The 20,418-nt window shown below is 34.3% G+C and overlaps 2 protein-coding genes across 4 annotated transcripts; one reads left to right on the top strand and one right to left on the bottom strand.

The window, feature by feature from the left end:
• Positions 1–3,079: 3,079 nt before the first annotated feature.
• On the top strand, positions 3,080–7,350 carry LOC112273696 (vesicle-associated protein 1-2). Of its 3 annotated transcripts, XM_073529375.2 has the most exons (10): positions 3,080–3,141; positions 3,446–3,520; positions 4,005–4,173; positions 4,784–4,854; positions 5,155–5,236; positions 5,399–5,505; positions 5,920–6,090; positions 6,201–6,242; positions 6,550–6,627; positions 6,829–7,350. In XM_073529375.2, exons 3-10 carry the CDS (start codon positions 4,125–4,127, stop codon positions 6,970–6,972), a joined length of 744 nt encoding a protein of 247 aa, XP_073385476.1. In that variant the 5' UTR covers positions 3,080–3,141; positions 3,446–3,520; positions 4,005–4,124; the 3' UTR covers positions 6,973–7,350. The 3 variants fall into 3 exon arrangements, with proteins under 3 accessions (XP_073385476.1, XP_024358551.1, XP_090101420.1); XM_024502783.3 differs by lacking the exon at positions 3,446–3,520; XM_090245294.1 differs by lacking the exon at positions 3,080–3,141 and having other exon boundaries at positions 3,380–3,684.
• An 8,225-nt stretch (positions 7,351–15,575) lies between these two features.
• Positions 15,576–17,701, bottom strand: LOC112273047 (uncharacterized). Its single transcript, XM_024501382.3, has 3 exons — positions 17,514–17,701; positions 16,864–17,232; positions 15,576–16,757 (listed from the first exon to the last, which is right to left on the bottom strand). Exons 1-3 carry the CDS (start codon positions 17,538–17,540, stop codon positions 16,170–16,172), a joined length of 984 nt encoding a protein of 327 aa, XP_024357150.1. The 5' UTR covers positions 17,541–17,701; the 3' UTR covers positions 15,576–16,169.
• Positions 17,702–20,418: the final 2,717 nt, after the last annotated feature.

The following is a 20,418-nucleotide window of genomic DNA, read 5'->3' as shown; positions in this document are numbered from 1 at the left end:
AATCCCGAAGCAGCCTTTGCACCGCTCTCATCAAATCATGGCCTCTCGCTCGCTGCATTTAATATTCAGCCCATGAAGGAGTGTCGCATGAAGCCATTAGAATGGTTAAATCCTCGTGAAGGGAAGGAATGAAAAGTCTTATCCATTAGAACTGCGCTCTTCTGCAGCTTCACGATCAATCGTTCTTTGTGGGTAAATGGTGTCGAGTTCGGGATTGCCGCGCCGCTTGGCTCGTGTTCATTTCGCTTGATGATTTGTTTTTATTTTATTTTTATTATTATTTTTTTTTATGTTCACGTTATGGGTACAGAAGAGCAGCTGGTGTTTGCTGTTAAACTAATTCTGGCGCAATGTAAAAACTCGCTACTGTTGGAAATTGACCCAACCCTGGCACGAATTCTCTACCACAGTCACCCAGCCCAACAGGGCAATGAGAAGGGAAAAGTCGAAGGGGGTTGAAGAGGAGTACTGGCAAGTAGCGAAGCAGAGATTCTGCGTGGAGAGGTCGGTTTTGCTCTGAGAAGTCGCCGCCACGCGTGAGAAACAGGACTAGGTTATTCTGTTTGTTACTGGGTTTGTTGTGTACGCTGCCGAATGGACAACTGGAGACAGGCGAGAGTGGTGAGACGACACAGAATTCCGGCTGTGCCATCCATACAAAGGCCTTGCTTGCTTTAGTGAGCTCCAACGCTCTCTTCTCTTGTACGGGGCCGAGGCGGTACTGACGAACGGACGGAATGACTCGTCACCCACCTGTTCGTTTCAGGCCAACTGGGATCTCGGGCTCTCTTGCTACGAAAGTTCCTCTTTGCTTCACTGGCACCTTGTGTCATTGTTTTCATCCACCGTGTAATTTATCCATCGATTTCACCGTGCACTTCATGGACGGATGGCGTTCGTTGCGTCTCTGTGGATGAGATCGTCACCGTGTGGATTTTATACTCAAGGCTACGGTCCACATGGACATTGCCTTGGCCAATCATTGATGATTCCTCATATCCACCTCTTTATTATTATTTATCTGTATATTCAATCCTTTCACTTTTACTTCATTTTTTTCCTCTTTTTTTGTTTTTATTTATTTATTTATTTATTTTTGCCCCCTGTTATAAGTGGCAAGGGGAGCATAGAATGGAACTCAAGGTGTGTCCCATTGTGAAGAAAGGAGGACCATTCCACACTCATGTTTAGTCCATGTGTCTTAATCACATGAAAGAAGAATGAGTATGTTGAAAGATAAGTGTAGAGGGATTTTAAAAAAAAAACAAAAACAAAAAGATCGGGCACTAGCAAAATAAATAAATAAATAAATGGTGATTTTGGAAATGATGAGCTGTGGATTGTAAATGAAATGATATTTTAAATGCTCACCCTTCATGCCCTATATTAAAGACATTCATTTTTCTTGGAATGATCATATTCCAATTTCAATACATGTGCAATGGCTTCAATGGGATTTTGTAGCACATATATATACAAACATACCAATGCACTTATGAATAAAAATAGATAAACCTTATATTGAACCAAGGTTAGTAACAGCAAAACATAAAATGTTTTGATAGCATAGTAATTTCTTGATACATTTGCAAACATAAAAAGAAAAAGACACATTTATTTTGCGTTGAAAAATACAATTATTTCCTATTTTCTATTTTAACATAACCTATATATATATAGAGGGAGAGATAATCATCAACACACATCTCTAAAAATAATGTTTTAGAAATGTGAGATTTTTTTACACATGCACAAGTGCTTCTGTGTGTACATGTACACACATGCAAACATAAAAAAAATCATACACATTTGTTGTGCCCCACTAAAACCTACCTTGACAAACTTAAGAGATTACAAATTTCCAACCCTTTTAGACAGTAACAAGCCTAAGAACCTTCCCACATCTCAACAGTAAGCACTAAAAAGAACAATGGATAAACACACTCAAATGTGAGGATTGGGCATTGATGAGAACTAGCTTCTCATTTCAAATTGGTAACATCTAGTAGCTTGTGATATGGCAACAAGGATAACTTGGATTGAATGAAAAAAAACATAAATCGACATACAGTTCTTTGAAGAAAAAATTATTATGCATGTATGTCATGATGGGCTTGTCCAAATATAATGTACTATATGTTTAAGCGTTGCAACAAGTAACATGAGAAACTCACCTGTAATCTCCAATCCTGGTCTCATATTACCATTATTATAATAACACAAGAATCAATACACAAAGTTGAGGAATACAAACAGCATATGTGAGGGGGAAAATTTAGTCATGAACCCACATTGTCATGTGACCAGAAAGAGTGTTTTTTGTGTTTTCTTTTTTTGTTTTCTTTTCTAGAAGCTTCTGTTCTGGAAGCTATTACAACTCACACACACACACGGTAATTAGGGCCACAACAAATACGACTCCCATGCCCTCGTCAATGAATGGGCAGTAATAACATCCGACGTGGAATCACAGCCAGCTTCTTCCCGAATCAATGCCGTTGCGACGCGCCCAACCGCCCACGCGCGGCAGTGGCAAGGCACTCGCTGTGGAGCCTAATCGTCAAGCGCCAGCCATCAAAGGCAGGCAACTGGGAGTGGGTTTCAATTGGGTAGGAGGAGGACGAGGAAGAGGGAGAATGCTGCATGAATACCTTCCACGCCTTCATTCCTTCCGCCAAAATCCACTGCTTTATCCCACGGATTCTCGGTTACTGCGGCGTGGAGGTCGCGAGAGAGCAGAACGGCGAATGCGTGTGGCTGGTTTGAAGGCGAATGGAGGGAAATTTGCAACGCCGCGAGTGCCATAAAAGGGCATTGGAAAGCGAACTATGAGAGAGAGAGCAAGAAATGTGCAAGAGATGCAGGAATCGTGAAGGGCATCAGCGCCGCGGGTGGGCCTTCAATTCCCACCGGGCCGGGCCGGGATCCCAGGAAGGGGCCCGCTCGTCCCACCTGGTGGAACGTTGGCGCGGATATAGACCCCACACGGCTACAGGGACCAGACCCAAGCTAGTCCGGCTTCTATCGTCGTGGGACTTGATCTTGTGGCTTTGTCGATGGAATTTTTAGCTGCTTCTGCGTCCGTCGTCGGAGCTCTGCGTGCTGCCGATCTGGACTCTCCCCTCGCGCGCTCCTTTGCAGGTGCGGTCCGCTTCGTCGACGCGGATGCCGTCTTTGCGCTGCGATTTTATGAATTAATGGGTTTTTTTGGGAGTGTTTTTGGCATCGTTTTGGAGCGAGTTTTGGAGGGTCGAGGGTTTTTTTTTTTTTTTTTTTTTTTTTTTGGGTTCGCGGGGTTAGATTTGACCAAGTGGAGCAGGAATTTCATAGTGACTTTCACTGCGGTTCTTCTGCATAGGATCCTGTTTTTCGTGACATGGGTGCTTTTGGGTAAGAGCGAGTGCGAGGTTTTCGTGCACTGATTACAGCACCGTACGCAAAGCAGGGGCAAGAAGAATCTGAGGAAGTGAGGATGTCCCGGATGTGAAGGCGAAGTGCCCCGGAGACACTCGCTGCGTAGGTGTGAGTTGGGTCATCGTTGTGTAGGTTGTGGTTGTCATATTGCCGTACCATTTTTCGCGACCGTCGGAGGTCAGAGGAAGAAAAGGGGACGGGGTTGATGGTTGCAGTAGTTGAAACAAGGAGTTGCGATTCCTTTCGTGAAGTTGCATTTACTTCGCCTTGGTGATGTGTAGGATTTGATAGCATCTTACGTTCGATTTTTTTTTAAAATTTGTTTTTATTTATTTATATTTTTTTAAAAATTTATTTATGTATTTGGAGGGCTTACATGGTGCAATCAGCTGTGGTTTATCTGGTTGGGCTATCTTGGGTTCAAGAGTTTCATATCTCTTTTACCACTTGGAGTCTGGTGGAATGTGTGTAGATGCTGAATCTTTTGATTCTTTCCGATCGTTCGTCTGCAAATGAATCGTGTATGGCTCGGTGGGTTTGTGCTCTGGATTTCTCATGAAATGAATCGTTGGTTGATATGTGTTGTACAGTAACCCCCCCCCCCCCCTCCGAGGTCAAGAAAGTGATATCTGGGCGTCTTCCATTTTTCGGAGCGTCTGAGTGGCGCTTCGTTCACATTGAAGAACAGGGTTGAATCAGTGGTAGCAGCCATGCCCACCGAACTTCTCAGCATTCAGCCTGGGGATCTGAAGTTTGCATGTGCGTTTTTTCTTTCACCACTGGTTGCTCATTATTATTGTTGCAACTAATACACAGACCACTATTGGTTGAAGCATGCTGTGCGCCCATTAAATATAGCTCACTCATTAACAGTGTGGCGCTGCCAATTCGCTAGTTATGCTTCAATTAGATTTACATCATCTGTACATGAACAAACGGTAGTAACGGTCGTGTCTGGGTTTGGGAAGGTACCAGAGTTATTCGGGTTATCCATTTTTCACTGATGTTCGCTACAAATTTGACATCTGTAGTACTATTCTATGTCCTCTAATCATGCTTTTCTACAGTAATTTGTGAGGTCATAGTTAGCTTTCTTCCGAGGTGTGCACGATCAGATCAGTAATGCAGTTGTGTCTGCTAACCAAGTCTTAGGATTTAGTGACCAAGGCTTACAGTGCCACTACTTATGTGTACCGCATTTCGCAGTTTTTTTGATGCATTGCGTCTAAGTAGGTATTTGATGCCTCTTCAATTTGATGTATCTGTAGAAGATAACTCTACATATCTTGGTTCTGTTTCTCCAAATTTGGATTTCACTTTTAATCATCTATTATGCTGATGGAAACTGCATTCCTCTGCCATGCAACAGTTGAGTTGAAGAAACAGATATCATCTTCTCTTCGGCTAGTCAACTCTACCGATCACCATGTGGCCTTCAAGGTGAACATTAGGGTTTAACCCTACCTGACTTTGGACAGCTAGGGTTTCGAAATTTGAAGCAGTTTCTTACTATGACCGGGAAGGGAGTACCCAACTTTTGGAATTATGAGGGTTTTTGAGAGAATTCAGCTCTTTAAACTTTGAATAACTCGAGTAGTGCAGTTGTTTGATTGATAATAGTAACATTCCGATGACTTGAGTCAGAAGTCGAGAATCATATTGAGGTGTTGCATTCCATAGATGCAGCAATTAGTGTTTAAAAATTAGTTACCTGATATGGTCGTTATTCTGCGCGTGTAGGTCAAGACTACTTCCCCGAAGAAGTACTGTGTGCGGCCGAACACAGGCATCGTTCAGCCTCATAGCAGTGCAGAAGTTACGGGTAATAAATAGCTATTTGACACTCCATCTATCCACTGTGCAGAAAGTTGTAATTCCGTTAATTGTAATTAAAAAATGATGCTACGATAGGTGTGTGTTCCGAATAAGTTTCCTTTCCTGTATCGATGTGGGGATTAAATTTAATGTGGTCGTACATGTGCAGTTACAATGCAAGCCCAGCGAGAAGCCCCTCCAGACATGCAATGCAAGGACAAATTTCTTGTCCAGAGTGTCATAGCACCAAACTCAGTGGAGGTTACTCAAGAGATGGTACAGTTACTTGCCCTGGTCTTTCAGTTTCAATCTTGATTAACTTGCTCTCATTATCGCGAGTTCAGTGAGATCTTTCTGCTCATTGTAGTGCCGCCGTAGGTCCTTGAATGGCCAGTTTTGATTCTGTGGAACCTTAATTTTTGACTTAGTCCTCTCCCCATTTTTATAACTCATTGTAGAGCCTCTCCTGCTTACCTGTAGCCGTGCATGTTGAGCCATACCTTTCCTAACGGACAATTCACTTCCTTGCTTTACGTAACGTTTCTAGAGAGAACCATGACCTCCTGAACATATACCATGTACTCTCAGCTCTTAAAGTACAACTTCAAATATCAATTGTGTTTCCTTCTCTTTTTGTGCTTATTTTCCATGGTTAATTCCTTAATCATAAATGTTTATGGACTTGTGCAGTTCAACAAGGAAGAAGGAAAAGATGTGCACGAAGCTAAGCTTAAAGTTGTGTATGTTCCTCCGCCCCAACCACCATCACCGATTACAGAATCAAATGAAGAAGAGGGAAACTCACCGAAGGCTGCTGGAACGGTAGATAATGGCGATCGGCACCATTTACTTGCTGACCCGGTATTCATGCACACCTGGTATTTTGGCTTTGTGGTTTTTTTTGGTAAAAAGAACCGAATTTTGTAAGGATTGCAGAGGAAGAGCTGATTTTTTTTCATCTCTTTTGCCAGACGACAAAGACTGAGAGCGAGTGGAAGTTTAAGCTGAATGAGGTATGCTCCGGCTTCTGCGAACTTTAATTCGTACCTTTGTATGCCGCTTAAAATTTTCCACATTGTTTTAAGATTAATATTGTCGAATTCATTTATATTTGAAAATTTGAAGCGCAGACAAGCCGCATCTTTTTGTTGTGACAGTATCTGTGTGATGCCTACGAGCTCTTGGAACATTCTAGATGTCCGTGCAAGCCTACTTTGTCGTGCAATGAAGAAAGCACTTAGTTGCTGAGTTAACCTTAGTGTTAACAGTGACAGTTTTTATTATTTACAAATACCCTAATACTTTTTTGGATTTTTACAGGCCAAAGCTTCTCTAAATGCCCTGACTGAAGACCGAAATCAAGCTCTACAGCAAATGCGAACTTTACAGCAGGAGTTGGTTAGTTTGATTTGCCATTATGATCTCGATATTTGATGTGTTTTTTTCTTAATATTTAATATTGGTTGAAATCCTACTTATGAGTTGGTGATGGATCAAAATTGGCTTTCGTTTGCTTACCATCACATTGAGATGTCACAACTTTTTCTGATAGATAATTTGTACCCTCAGTTCACCTCTTTATGGTTATCTTGTTTGCAGCAAGCGTACAAAAGCGGGAACGCAAAATCTGGTGGTGGCTTAGCGCTAAAAGACTCTCAGAAGTCGCAAGCAGGATTTTCGTTTTTGTTTGTTATACTTGTTGGCTTGTTGGGCATGCTTGTAGGTTATCTTCTTGGAGGGTAGACCTACGAATTGCTAAGTTTACTTGAACAAGTAGTTACGGAGCAGGAGCTACATTTACCTAGCTCAATGTGCATGAGTACCTCTAGCTTGGTGGGGAGTAGCCCTGCCCTATTTGGAGTTTCTAGAATAGGTTACTTTTGTATCTATGGTACAGAGGCAGGTTTTTTTCTTCTTTTTTCTTCTTTTAGGTCGACACTTTTTCCAACACCTGTGCTAGTAAGCGTCCAGGTCTAGTTGGTAGTAGGGATGGGTATGGATTGTTCTAGATCATGCAAGCAGCTTTTGATCTGTTCTGGTAGTCACAATAGTGACAGTATTTTTTATTCACATTTAGTTTATATGAATAAATTGCATTCAAAGATGGTTTTCACTTCTCAATTTGTTTTTGTTCATCTTTGTGAACCCTCGCTACTCCAATGGCACGATCAGGTAGATCAAATTTGACTTGAATTCTACACTACTTATTTGAGAAAATGATAGTTTTTGCAAGTTCTTAACTCTTGTTATTGAAATTTATTTGCGTAATCGTTTTTTGTGATATACATTTTGACAATAATCTTACGTTTTCTATGTGGCTTTTATTCGTGTTCACGTCCTGTTGATATGATGATCTTTTTATATATCATAAAATGAATGTTCGAAATAAGTGACTGCTGCTTTGAAAGAAATATTTAAATTTGTTAGGAGTGCGTTTTAAGAGTAACTTTCGAAAAGTATTCTAGTATATTGTCACCCCAACAAAAGAATTTAACTATGTATCTGTATGTGCATTCACATCTCGAATTCGTAACTTAAACCAAATAAAATCATTATTTAAGAAAAAAGCCATTTTAGGTGAATTCTGAAGATTATTCATCTCTTATTTCTGTGGTGCTTTGTAGAGGTTCTTAAAACCATTAACCAGCGGACCATGTACTAATCGTCTCTTTACATTGCCTTTGCATGAAAAAGATTAAATCAACAGAAACCTAGTTTATCAACATTAAGCTCGATTTTGTGGGCGAGTGTAGAGCTCAAGCAATAGTCTGATGATGATTGACAGGGTAAGGAAATTTATCTCAAACTGGGATTCTAACAGCTGGTCGTGAAAATAAAAATAAAATACAAGACTTTCAGCACAAATAACTTAATAAAAAGAATCACATCCATGTTAAGCTTGAAGTAGAAAGAAAGGGGGTGAATGTTGTTTGAAGATGCATGTTCCAAGTGGATGAAGGTTTGATCAGCACAAGATAAAACACTGTTCTGTACATTTCCCAATTGTGTAATTATTGTCTAATGTCTTTTAAATATGAAAGTTTTATTTTTGGCCAATTTTATCTGAGATAATGAGATTTGGAATGATTTCATGAAGCAAGAGTTTATGTGTTAAATATGTATGTACTTTTTTTTTTTTTTTTTTTTTTTTTTGCATTATTGAACTCTAAAAAATAAGTTGTTGTATTATGATATCTAGTAGTAATTATGATGTTAAAAAGAGGAATTATGATTTTTTTTTGAAATTCTTTTGGCAAGAAATTAAAAGTAAAATAAATTTCTTGTGCACATATGTAAACATACTTGAATATTTAAAATTTACAACAAACCAAAACAATAAGTTTTATGTAGTATGTATATATATATATATATATATAATTGTTGCAATTTTATAATTAAGCATTTTTATTCTTGATTATGTATGTAATTTTGATTTTTCTTTAAATATTTTAATTTTGTATGTGTGTGTTTTCTTTTCTATTACTGCAATTAGTTTTGAGTAGTGTTAGTAAGTATGTGCATAAGGTTATTGATTATGTTGTTTACATTGTGGTTTGTATTGTAGTATATATTGCTATATAATAATAACTTGCTTAAACATGTTACTTTTGAAGCAAAGCAAAAGCCACTAAATTAGTTACACATTGAAGTATTAATTTTCTAATGGTCTAGCTTCAAAAGTAATTTTGAAATTTGTAGAATCAGTTTACAAAATTTTAAAATTCTTCAAATTTACAAAATTCTTCAATCTTCAATTTTACAAAACTCCAGCAAATAAGACACTGATTCTCTCTAAATTACAATCTTCAAAAAACAATGATAATTTTTCAATCAATTCTTATAAAACATTGATGGAAAAATGTATAGTTTTTTAGTCTTTCTATTAAAAATCTCTCTCCCTAATTCTATTAATTAAATATTCTAACACACACACAAACACACTCACACACACACACACACACATATATATATATATATATATATATTGACTACAATTTAAATTATTTATATTTTTCTTTATTGGTTTGATTTTTGTATTATTTTAAAGACAATTTCAAAATCTACTTTTATGCTTAATTTTCATTTTTAAACTAAAAAAATATAATATATATATATATATATATATGTATCCCTCAAATATGCTGAAATATCAAAAATATCCCTATATTCTTTATAATAAAAAATATATATATATATATATATATATATATATAAGTTATTTTTAACATTCCTTGTTTATTATCGATTGCACCAATGCAGTGCAACACACGCTTAGTATCCACATTAAGCTTTCAGATTATTCCAATTGCATCCTGTGATGTATATTTGCAAGATTAAAGATCTATCAACCACTACCATGCATTTGTTAACTCTGAGTTGGTGGTAAGAGTGATGTCGCACTCTTGTCTGCTATAAGAAAAAAGATGCCGTTTTTGGAGCTTAGGCATGTGTTCCTAAAATAGTTGCATGAACATGAAAAGAGAAACTAGAAACTCACAATTTTTGTTTCATGCAAACTATGTTGGCATAATATGGATTGAAAGCACTTGTTATTATAACTATAGATTGAAAGCACTATGTGTATGTCTCGACACTCCTTGGTTTGATTGCAAACCATCTACACATTTCAAGCATTTGGTCGAGCTCGTGTGGTAGTTAAATTGGATTGCATGCATTCAAGTTCACAACTTTTTTTTTTTTTTTTTTTTTTTTTTTGCATTAGTTGCAAATTAAACAATTAATACCTTCCTTGTTTGAATTGCCTCTTGTCCCTATGATAGCATTTAATCCAATTCCTTATAGAGACCTCAATCAATACATGATGCTTAGGCAAAATGGTAGATGACAAGATCACTTTGGTGATACAAAATACAAGCAAGCATGTTATAATATTTTCAACTTGATTTCTTCTTGAAGCTAGAACTATAGCATTGGGTATAAGATTATACTAGAGTGCATAACAAACAAGCACTTTTACACAACATTCATGCAAAGAGCACCATTGTTTACACAAATTGCTATTTCAAATTCAAAAGATGTTTAAATTGGCTACTCTTTGAAGAACTAGGATTTGAATAGCATTGAAAACATTCTTGTCTAAGCCCCTTATTACAACTAAATAAGGAATGTTGGTGATAACTTATCACTAACAAAGATACATTTGATATTATCACAAATCTGAAGGATATATTTACTATTATCAAGAATACAAGGGTATTCTTGATATTTTAGCATATTTGAGGGATATACATGATATTTTTTTTTAAAAAATTAATTAAAAATAAATAATAAAAAGAAATTAAAAATTATTTATAAAATTTAATTTGATATGTATTTATATAAACTTTGTATTGATTTATGTATTCAAAAGATAAATAAAATATTTATATAAAGTTAATATATAAATCAATATAATTTATTAACACTATATTTAAAAAAAATCAAAATCAAAATCAATATAATTTTTTTACTTTCAATAGTATAAATCTATATTTAAAAAACCATAATATTTTTAAACTTTACACTCTTGTTTAATCCTTAAAACTTTGTATATCAAACTAAATGCAAAATTTAAAATTTGTCTATACAAAACATCACATGTGCTTTATAACAAAACAATTAAAGAAGTTCAACAAAATCCATATATAAGCAATTGCAACAAGAAATCCTATATATTAAGTCTACTACACAATTGATTAAAAAAAAAATTAACTTTGCAAATGAAAAGAACAACTATTAAGGTTAAGATTATTATTATCTTATGCATTTATATCTCCATTTGAAGCATAATTTTTATGCATTTAAGCAAAATAATGGCTTAAAATGACCCACAACAATAGAGTGTATTTGGAGTGTTTCTACTTGTTAATTATCATCTTTACTTTAATTATTTTAATATTAAACCATTCATTATTTTGATTGTATTTAAAAGCTCTTACAAAATCTTTTATTACATTATTTATTTTGAAAGATGGATTTTAAGAAATATTGCATGATGGATTTTGTTAAATCTTAGCAACTCTACATTAACAAGTACATAGTTTCTCTCTCTCTATATATTATATTAATAAAATTTAAAAACATGTTTACCTTAGATATTTTATAATTGAACATAAAATTATATTCTAGAATTTTTAATATATATATATATATATATATATATATATATATATATATATTAGTTTTTCAAATAGAAAATATTAAAATTTACTACAAACCAAAATCATTTATATATATATATATATATATATACATATATTTTTATACAAAATATATTTTTATAAGTTTTAATTATTTAAAAAAAGATGATTATAATAAAAAAATAAAAAAAATAAAAAAATAAAAAAACATATACATGATTTCTTTCAAATTAAATATATATATATATATATATATATATATATATATATACTAATGATATGTTTTTTTTATAGATCTTAATTTTAATTATTTGTATTATTTCTTATTTATTAAAATTTAGGTTATTAAATATATTAACAAATTATTATAACACGTTACTCTAAAAATAATACATGGGCCTTAAATATTAATAACACTGAAAAGTATAAAGCTACAAAGATATGCCTTTTAAATAAATAAATCAATTGATAGGTTTTTTTGTTTCACAGTTTGAAAATTTTGGTTAAATGCATCAGAATAAAATTAAGGTTTAGTAAATCAGATTGACGATCTGAATACTTTATTTTTATTTTAAAAAATTAAAATTAAAATACTTGTATATCAGAACTACATAGTGTGCATCAATATTATTTATTTTTTCTGATTTATTTTTTATTTCTTGTAGTGTAATTTATTTTTCATGTATTATAAATTACCTTCTAAAATCAACTGAATGGTCATCTTTTATAACACTTTTTACAACCTAATATGCCAAACATTTTAACAAAATGCTCAAATCAGATTTTTTTACCACCACCTTTTCTGAAATGAAAATAATATATATATATATATATATATATATTGATTAGAATGTACCACGCACAACTAAAATTTGTTAAAATGGATTTTACTGTTGATAATTTTAAAATTTTAACCTTAGTAAGATTCTGGCAATTTTTATTTGATTTTTTATTTTTATTTTTATTTTATTTTTTATTTTTAATAATTGTGTGAAACATTTTGTGTCTTTAATTTAAAGTTTCTCCTTCAATAAAAAGGTTTTACAATATATATATATATGTATGTATATATATATATATATATATATACCCAAAAGGTTTACGCTTACAATACAAATGTTTTTTTTTCTTCTTCAAATTCTTTAAAATGTGATGTTTATCTAATTTATGAATATGAAAATTGACTTATATATTAAAGAATTAGAATAGTAATCAACATTAAGGAGATAAATCAAGGACATAGGAAATAGAACTTTGATTGAATGATTGTCCCGAAGTCATCTAGAATTCACTTAGAGTTTATGTATAATAGTTTCCAAAAGATGTTAGAATTTTCCTGCAATAAAAATCAGAGGTAGAAATCTGTATGTAAATCCCCCCAATTTAAGAATGATATAAAAATCGTATGAAATGTGAACTTGCTTAGACCAAGTTGTATTTTCCAGTTTTTATCTAGTTAATGTTTTAGTCTTTTTCTTACCTTCTACTGTGCCTTCATACTCTCCATGCAAAGTGCTAACATTTTAGAATGTCAATCTCAAAATTTAGATTTTCTTATCTATGCATTGTATTCTTTTCTTCTCTCTAATTCCCAGTGTAATTGTGTGTGTGTGTGTGTGTGTTTATTATTATTATTATTATTATTTATTTATTTATTTATTTAATTTTCATATCGAGCTAAAATGCATTTGATTTGTTTTTATTATTGGTTTGATTCATTTTGTATTTTGAATCTTGATCTCTGATTTTAAAATTATTCTAAAATTATTTAGGCACCATGTTATTAGACTATGGTATGTTATTCCATACTTGGAATTAAAGGATGTTCTGCAACAAAGGAAGACATTTGCCGACCTTCATTTTCTTGGTTAAAAATGCTTGCTGACAAAATCTTATTATTTTGCAGCTATTTGTTGGTCAGGATTCTCATGTGACCAATACTTGGTAAATTAAGGAAAAATTACAAACATAAAGATTATTTTACTCTATGTCACGACCACAAATAAAGAACATGAAATATTTAGATTTCTGGGCATAATAAAGTTAGAATCTGTGGTGCTGTTGGAACAACGGTGGATAAATTTAGAATCTAGTAAGAACAGTAGAAACCTTACATTATCCATATTTAGGCATAAGAATAATTTCGCAAAATAAATTATGACCAGCAAGTCAATGTATCTTAATTACTCCTTAGAACATTCCAATCAGGATTAGTATTCTTAAGGGATTCAAAAGCATCCAAAACAACAATTTTAATTCACAGCAATTAATATTTTTATAGGTTATAAATATCATTATTATTTGTGATAATGTATAAATGTATTATAGAATTTGAAATTCATGATGAATGTAATTTAATTTTTTTTTGTAAATTAAAATTTTTCTGAATAAATTATGTTATTATGAAGAATCCTTTATAAAGCACGTGAAAATACTTTTCAGGCGTTGATTTGTGTTTTTGAGTTTTAAATGTAGACAGTGTAGAGTAGTTGATGAAAGTGATAGATTATCAGTAGAAGTATTTATGGTTTTTCAATATACTTTACCTTGAAATGTATTACTTATAGAATATTAGTGATTTAAGAATAGTGTTTTAAAATTGTGTATTTGAAAATAAATATATTATAAGAATGCAAAAATAAAATTTGCACTAAAAAATGTGAGTTTTATAAAAAATAGTATTTGTGTATAATATGTGTCTTTCTATAACATCTAAAAAATAAAAAATAATTTCATGTTACAAAATTGTATGAGAGTCTATATGGATGTATGTATGTATGTATGTATGTATGTATAGATTATGCATATTACTTTATAAAAAAAATTATCTTGTCATTTCAAGTGACTTTTTTTATTCTTTTTATTTTTATTCTAAAAAACTACGTATAGAATTAATAAACTACTGTATAAGATTAAGCATTGGTTGAACAAAGATCATACTTTAGAACAATATATACATATATTCACACACACAGATTTCTTATGTCATTTGACAATTGAATATTAGTTTTTGCATGCATTTAGATGCCATTTAATACAATGTTAATTTCTTTTTAATAGCATTGTTAGATATATTTATAAAATAGATATCATATATATATATATATATATATTACATGCATTGTATCAAATTAAATAAATAAATAAATATATTACAAAGAAAAAAATATATCTATTATATAAGATAGCTTGGATAAAGTACAAAGAAATAAAGAAGTCTTTTAATTGGCCTTGAGGAACATGTGAACAAGGGAATATAGGGATTAAAGAACATGTAAACAAGGAAACATGAGAACTAGGGAACATACGAATATAAGAACAAAGGAACTAGGGAGCATGAATAAATGACAAAACATATAGATGCACCAAAGATTGTAGTACTAAATTGTACAAGTTTACAACCACTAAATTATATTTTTAATAATCTCTATTTTTATTCAAATTGAATATGTTGAAATAAAAAAAGATTAATTTTCATGTACATTAAATAGTGTTTCTTAAAAGCAAAAAATTGAATGTAGTATTTTCACACATTTTAATTTATGTTTTTATAAAAATTCATATTAATTTATAATGACTAATAAAATTAAAGAGTTTAAAACAAAATAATTGATTATAGTTTGTTTATTTATTTTTTTATTTTTAAAAAATAATATTTAATATTTTTATACACAAATAAAAATATGTCAAGTTTGATTTTTAGAACATCTAGTAATAAATTTATGTTTATTTAATTTAGGATTAATATAATTTTTTAATATCAAAAACACTTAAATTAATTGAGATATAGTTTTGATTAAATTCTTGTATATAATATCACACATTTTCATATATAGAGAGTGGCATGATATTATAAGATGAAATTTGGGCATGATGATATAACTTTTTAAAGCCTCAATGGTGACATTTTGTCCTATCTTAATTTTAATTTAATAAAACATCCCATTTATAGATATAAAAAATAAGTTAAAATACTAATTAATTGAATTGAAATGAATAAAAGATGTATTAATATCTCATTGATAGCCATAAACATCTCATTGATTCTAATTAGAGATATACCCACATCAAACATAACCAAAGTAAGATCCTAATTAGAGGTATACCCACATTAAACATAACCAAAGTAAGATCCTAATTAGAGGTATACCCACATTAAACATAACCAAAGTAAGATCCATGGCAAGCTCTTCAAGCCAAATCAAATAGTCTTCCAAAAATAATCTTTTTGAAATTTATTTAAAATGATACCAAATAAGAGCAAAAAAAAAAAAAAAAAAAAAAAAATCCTACAAATTTACAAAAAAGATATTCTAAACAAGAACTCTTTTCTTCCTTCACCATCATTAAGAGCCAATTCTCCAAATGTCACAACCATAGTCACCACCACCACCACCCAAATTAGTTTCTCCAATTTAGAGTTTTCGTGACCTCACAATTGTGTTTTAAGATAAAAACAAGGATGCCGTCGTCGAGTCCCTTCACCGTCTTCGAGACCCTTCACAGTCGTCGTCGTCGTCGAAGCATGTCGAAGCCTGGACGCCGACATCGCAGTGAGTGGGCGGTCTTAGCCACAGGACCCACCGAAGAGAGGGGATCCGCTACCGAAATTTACAGTTATTGTATTTCACAAAGAATTGGGTCTAGACTGTACGAGTCCACGCGCATTGGTGCAGTTCACCCCGCTTCGAAGACATGCTACAATGTCAAAACTAAGGAGCAGCACTGCATATGTGCAACCCACGCATCTCATCGTCAACTCAGCTTGTACTAATGAATCGTTCACCGAAATTTTGTTTTTCAGTAGACTGTGTAGGCATCCGGATGTCTGTCGCTGTAAAACTCTGGTCTCCTCATCCCTCGCCGAGGTTCTGCAAACATTTCGCGTCTGGAAGCTCTTGGTGGGCTCACATACCGTTCGCTGTGGTGTCGAGGATTTACGACATATGGCATGGCGCTCTCCCTCTCCGCTGGCAGGATGGCTGTCACTTTGGGACCATTGTGCTCCTGCGGCAAATTCACCATCACTCTTGGAGGCTCGGAGACTGAGGTTGGCGCAACCAGAGCCTTGGCATGTGTTTGTGCTTTGATCGCCTCGGCCCTCGCGGTTTCGGCTCTCACTGCTTCGGCTCTCGTGGCTTCGGCTTGTGCTTGGCGAGCACGGCGATACTCGTCGCTGTAATCCACGGTCATGTCCCAGTATTCAGATCGCTTCTTGACGAGTTTTACGCGGTTGAGAACGCGAGCCGGGTCGACGTGCCCGTAGACGACTACCTTTTGGTTGTACTGATCAGTGACGACGTTCTCTACACCTTCCAAATCCTCAAGCCTGTCCCTCACCTTCTTGATGCATTTCTCGCAGCACATCGGCACCCTTAGTTCGATTGGCTGTGCGCAATACAACAAGAGAATTGTCATCGTTAGTTTTGTCCTCGATCTCTTAACAGCACCATTCCAAGTCCCATTTTAGGGCTTCGATGTTTTTTGGACTTACGTGATGGATGAGGGGCCGATGAATCGGTGGAATTATTTCCTTCGTGACAACGGGAGGATGCGGTTCAACAGTTGGAACTGGTGCTGTGATAGGGACCGCAGTTGGCACTTCCACGACTTTGCGAATCTCTTCTTGCGTGGCGACCGGCACGGGCTCGGGCACCGTGTGCACGCGAGCGAGCCGCTCGATAGGCCGGATGTCGTGTTGCACAGGTGCGCGCGGATTATAGTGAACGACGGGGCGAGGCGGCTCTGGTTTGTACGGCCTTCGAGGAGGCTCTAAGAACTCCCGCTCTTTGTGAAGATACCGCGGCGGCGTTGCATCACGTGTTGGCAGAATCCAGGTTGGCTCTGGAACACCATAAAACAACTGCATCACACAAAAGGCCAACCTCTTGTCAATATCCTACCCAAACCCAGATGCAAAACCAAGCCTCAGAAAACTAGGCGACGCTAAACTAACCAGAGCTCCATTAAGCACTGTGGCAGTGCGGCCACCCAACTCTGCAGGTTTGCATGCTAAACAGGGTAGTGGTACACATTCCAAGAGTTACCGAATAGTAATGCAGCTCAGGATACGAAATTTCAGTCTAGTTCTGGTTGTTGTTTACATGTAATGCAATACAAAGGATTATTGTTTGCAAGACTTACATCTTCCATGCTCATGAGGTTCGGCATCGCTGAGGATTGTCGCTACAACCACCAATTAGCTACAGTATTTCTACACAACTTCCTCTCTGGTTTCGCAAAGTGCAGATCAAAACAGCGCCCACTGCGTCCGGATCCTTCACAAGCTAGTCGCAAAAAAACACATTTCGATGTCCCCTTCATGAGAAGTTATCGAACTTTGTCCTGGTCGTTTGATATAAAGGGAGATGGTGGCATAGGGCCATGCAATCGGGCGGTGCCAGGCATAACATTGGGCCCCTGTCCTTTGGAGCTCTTCTCCTACTGGTTGGACGGCTGCAGTGCTTGGCCGGTTGAAACACGCACACGTGTATTTGTGCAAGAGTCTTGTTTGAATCTAAGTCCAGTGTAGCAATCTAAAAATCTACCTCGTTACGGACGCCGACCATGCGTCTGACTGCAAAGCTGAGAACTCTCTGATTTTTGTGGGACGAAGTGGTAGCAAAGGCTGGTAGGCTGACAGAGAGGACAAACAATGGTGAATGGTGTACCTTATTCTTATTAAGTATGTGGTCCCAAGCGCAGGTCTTGCTAAAGATCTGTGGCATTGGCGGGTTACGGCGGCTCTTCTCCTAGGGCGAAATATTTTATTGGGTTTTCGTCCCTCTTTTCGCCGTGGGCACCACCTGTAGATTCGAAAGAATTGGAAGGAATCTGAAGAAATTGGATTTTGAGCAAAACAAGAGTGAGACACCGATGCACGGCAACCCAGAAGCTTTATCAGTAATCCATCAGATCCGACGGTTCAGGCATGTGGTTTGCAGCATCGAGGCTGAAATTAATCCACTACAAATTGACCTGGCTGCGTGGAAGGTGAATTAGTCGTGCCGTAAGTGTTTTGATCTGCGGTGACAAATTGCGGTGGTGACTGAAAGTACCGATATCTGGTGCAACCCGAAGGCCGTCAAAGAGGTACAGCACTATCCAGGTGTTTTAATAAATTGACCCACTCAGGATAAAGCTATATGGTAATCATGATGAATGAGGTTGGTTTTTATTGGTTGTAGATCTAGGAATACTCAAATGAATGCAGAGGTCTTTTTTTTCATGATGGTTAGGATGGGTGGATTGATTTAGTAAAAGTTTGGATCTATTTAACATTCTCTTACTTATATTTATCAAATTTTAGAAAGTGGCTTCTTTTGGTTTAGGGTTTTGCCATGTCCAGACAACCTTTGCAAATGCTTTTAAGCAATGCCACCATTTCTTGTCATGTGATTACCCTCATAGAATCCTCCAATTGCCTTTCACTTCTTTGGTCTTTGCTTGTTTTGTTTTTATTTTAAATATCAAACATGTTGGATATCTCTTTAGCAATTAATGGATAATGTTGTACATTAGTGACTTTAAAATACTAATTCTAGGTGTGTTAATTTAACTTTAGAAATGAAGTTATAAATTTATTTTATTAAGTAACTTGTTTTTAATTTTATAATTCATTGTTTATAATTTACGTTCTTTTTAAATTTTGTGAAGTTTCTTGGTTTATATATTAATTTTTTTTTGGAATATAATTCATCAATATTTTAACAAATAGAATTTATTGTAATTAATTATTAAATTGAGATCGCCAATTATATTGATGCTAATACCTTATAGAATCAAATAATAACAATTAAGAAGGTCTTTGGACAAAAGTTTTTAGATGTTAAGAAAATGTTAGAAAATATTAATAAAACATATAAGAATGAGAGAATATTTTAAAGAAAATAAAAGCAATAAAAGAATAGAAAAAAGTGGCTATTGATGCATTAGAATCTAGTTGTAGAATCTTAGTGAAGAAATTTATGTTCTTATTTAATTTTGTAGCCTTGAGAAACAAAACTCTTTAGAAATTATTACTTAATTGCTTGCAAGGCTCATACTCTTTTGCTAAGGTGATTAGTATCACGAACATATACATGTAAACCAATAATTACCTATATGATTTAGATAAAAGTAAGTTAATTCCATAATATTTTCTATAGAAGCTTCATAGATGTTGTTTTGACTTTATAGGTATCTATAATTGACTTTTTAGATTAGAAACGCGGTCTACAAGTTGGCCATGTACCATACATGTTGGTAGTTTGAAGAACAAGCTAATTATGTCGCCCACACATAGAAAACTTGTGTTGTAAGCTAAGTCATGTGTCTTGTAAAGTCAATACATATGAGAGGTCCTATAGAACATCACCACATAGCTCCTAGTTAGATAGTATATATAGAGGCAAGAGTGAAGCCCTCTTCACTCTTGTGAATTACTCTCTTGCTTCTAGTCTAGATTTAAGAGTGTCTAGTTTCTTTGTCTTTTGGTAACAATCATTTCAGTTTTCTTTAATATACATACTATTTTATTACTATTTTATTACTTTTCTTTTAATATAGATTTTTCAGGTTTATGCATCTTCTTCCAATTCATGTCTTTGACAGATTGACAAGAGTACACTTACAATATTAGAGCTTTATCTTTTCTTAATTAAGAGTGGATTATCTTTTTTTCTTGATAAGACATAAGAGTATTAGAAGTTGAAATTTATCCTTATTTAAACTAATATTGTTCTTAGTATTTTTTTTTTTTCAAGTCCCCTCTTCTACTTGTCTTGAGTAATATTAGATATTTATTTTTTGAGTATTATTATCATAGAGCTTGTTGAAATGAAGAGTACAATGGTACAAATATAAGAGCAATTGAAGGAGTTAATGCTTGTGATGCATCAACTCAGTTTATGACTACAAGGAGTAAAAAGAATAGTAGGAAGTGAAGATTTAGATATGATTGGAGTTGCTTCAATGTCTGCATCCAATCATATCCTTTCTCCTATAATAGAACATCCATATGATACTAGAGCACGAAGAATTGCCTTGCTTGAGAAGTTTGATAGCATAA

This window comes from Physcomitrium patens, chromosome 20 (assembly GCF_059467195.1).
Source record: "Physcomitrium patens ecotype Gransden chromosome 20, ASM5946719v1, whole genome shotgun sequence".
Taxonomy (NCBI): domain Eukaryota; kingdom Viridiplantae; phylum Streptophyta; class Bryopsida; order Funariales; family Funariaceae; genus Physcomitrium; species Physcomitrium patens.
This window is presented reverse-complemented; position numbering and strand designations above follow the sequence as displayed.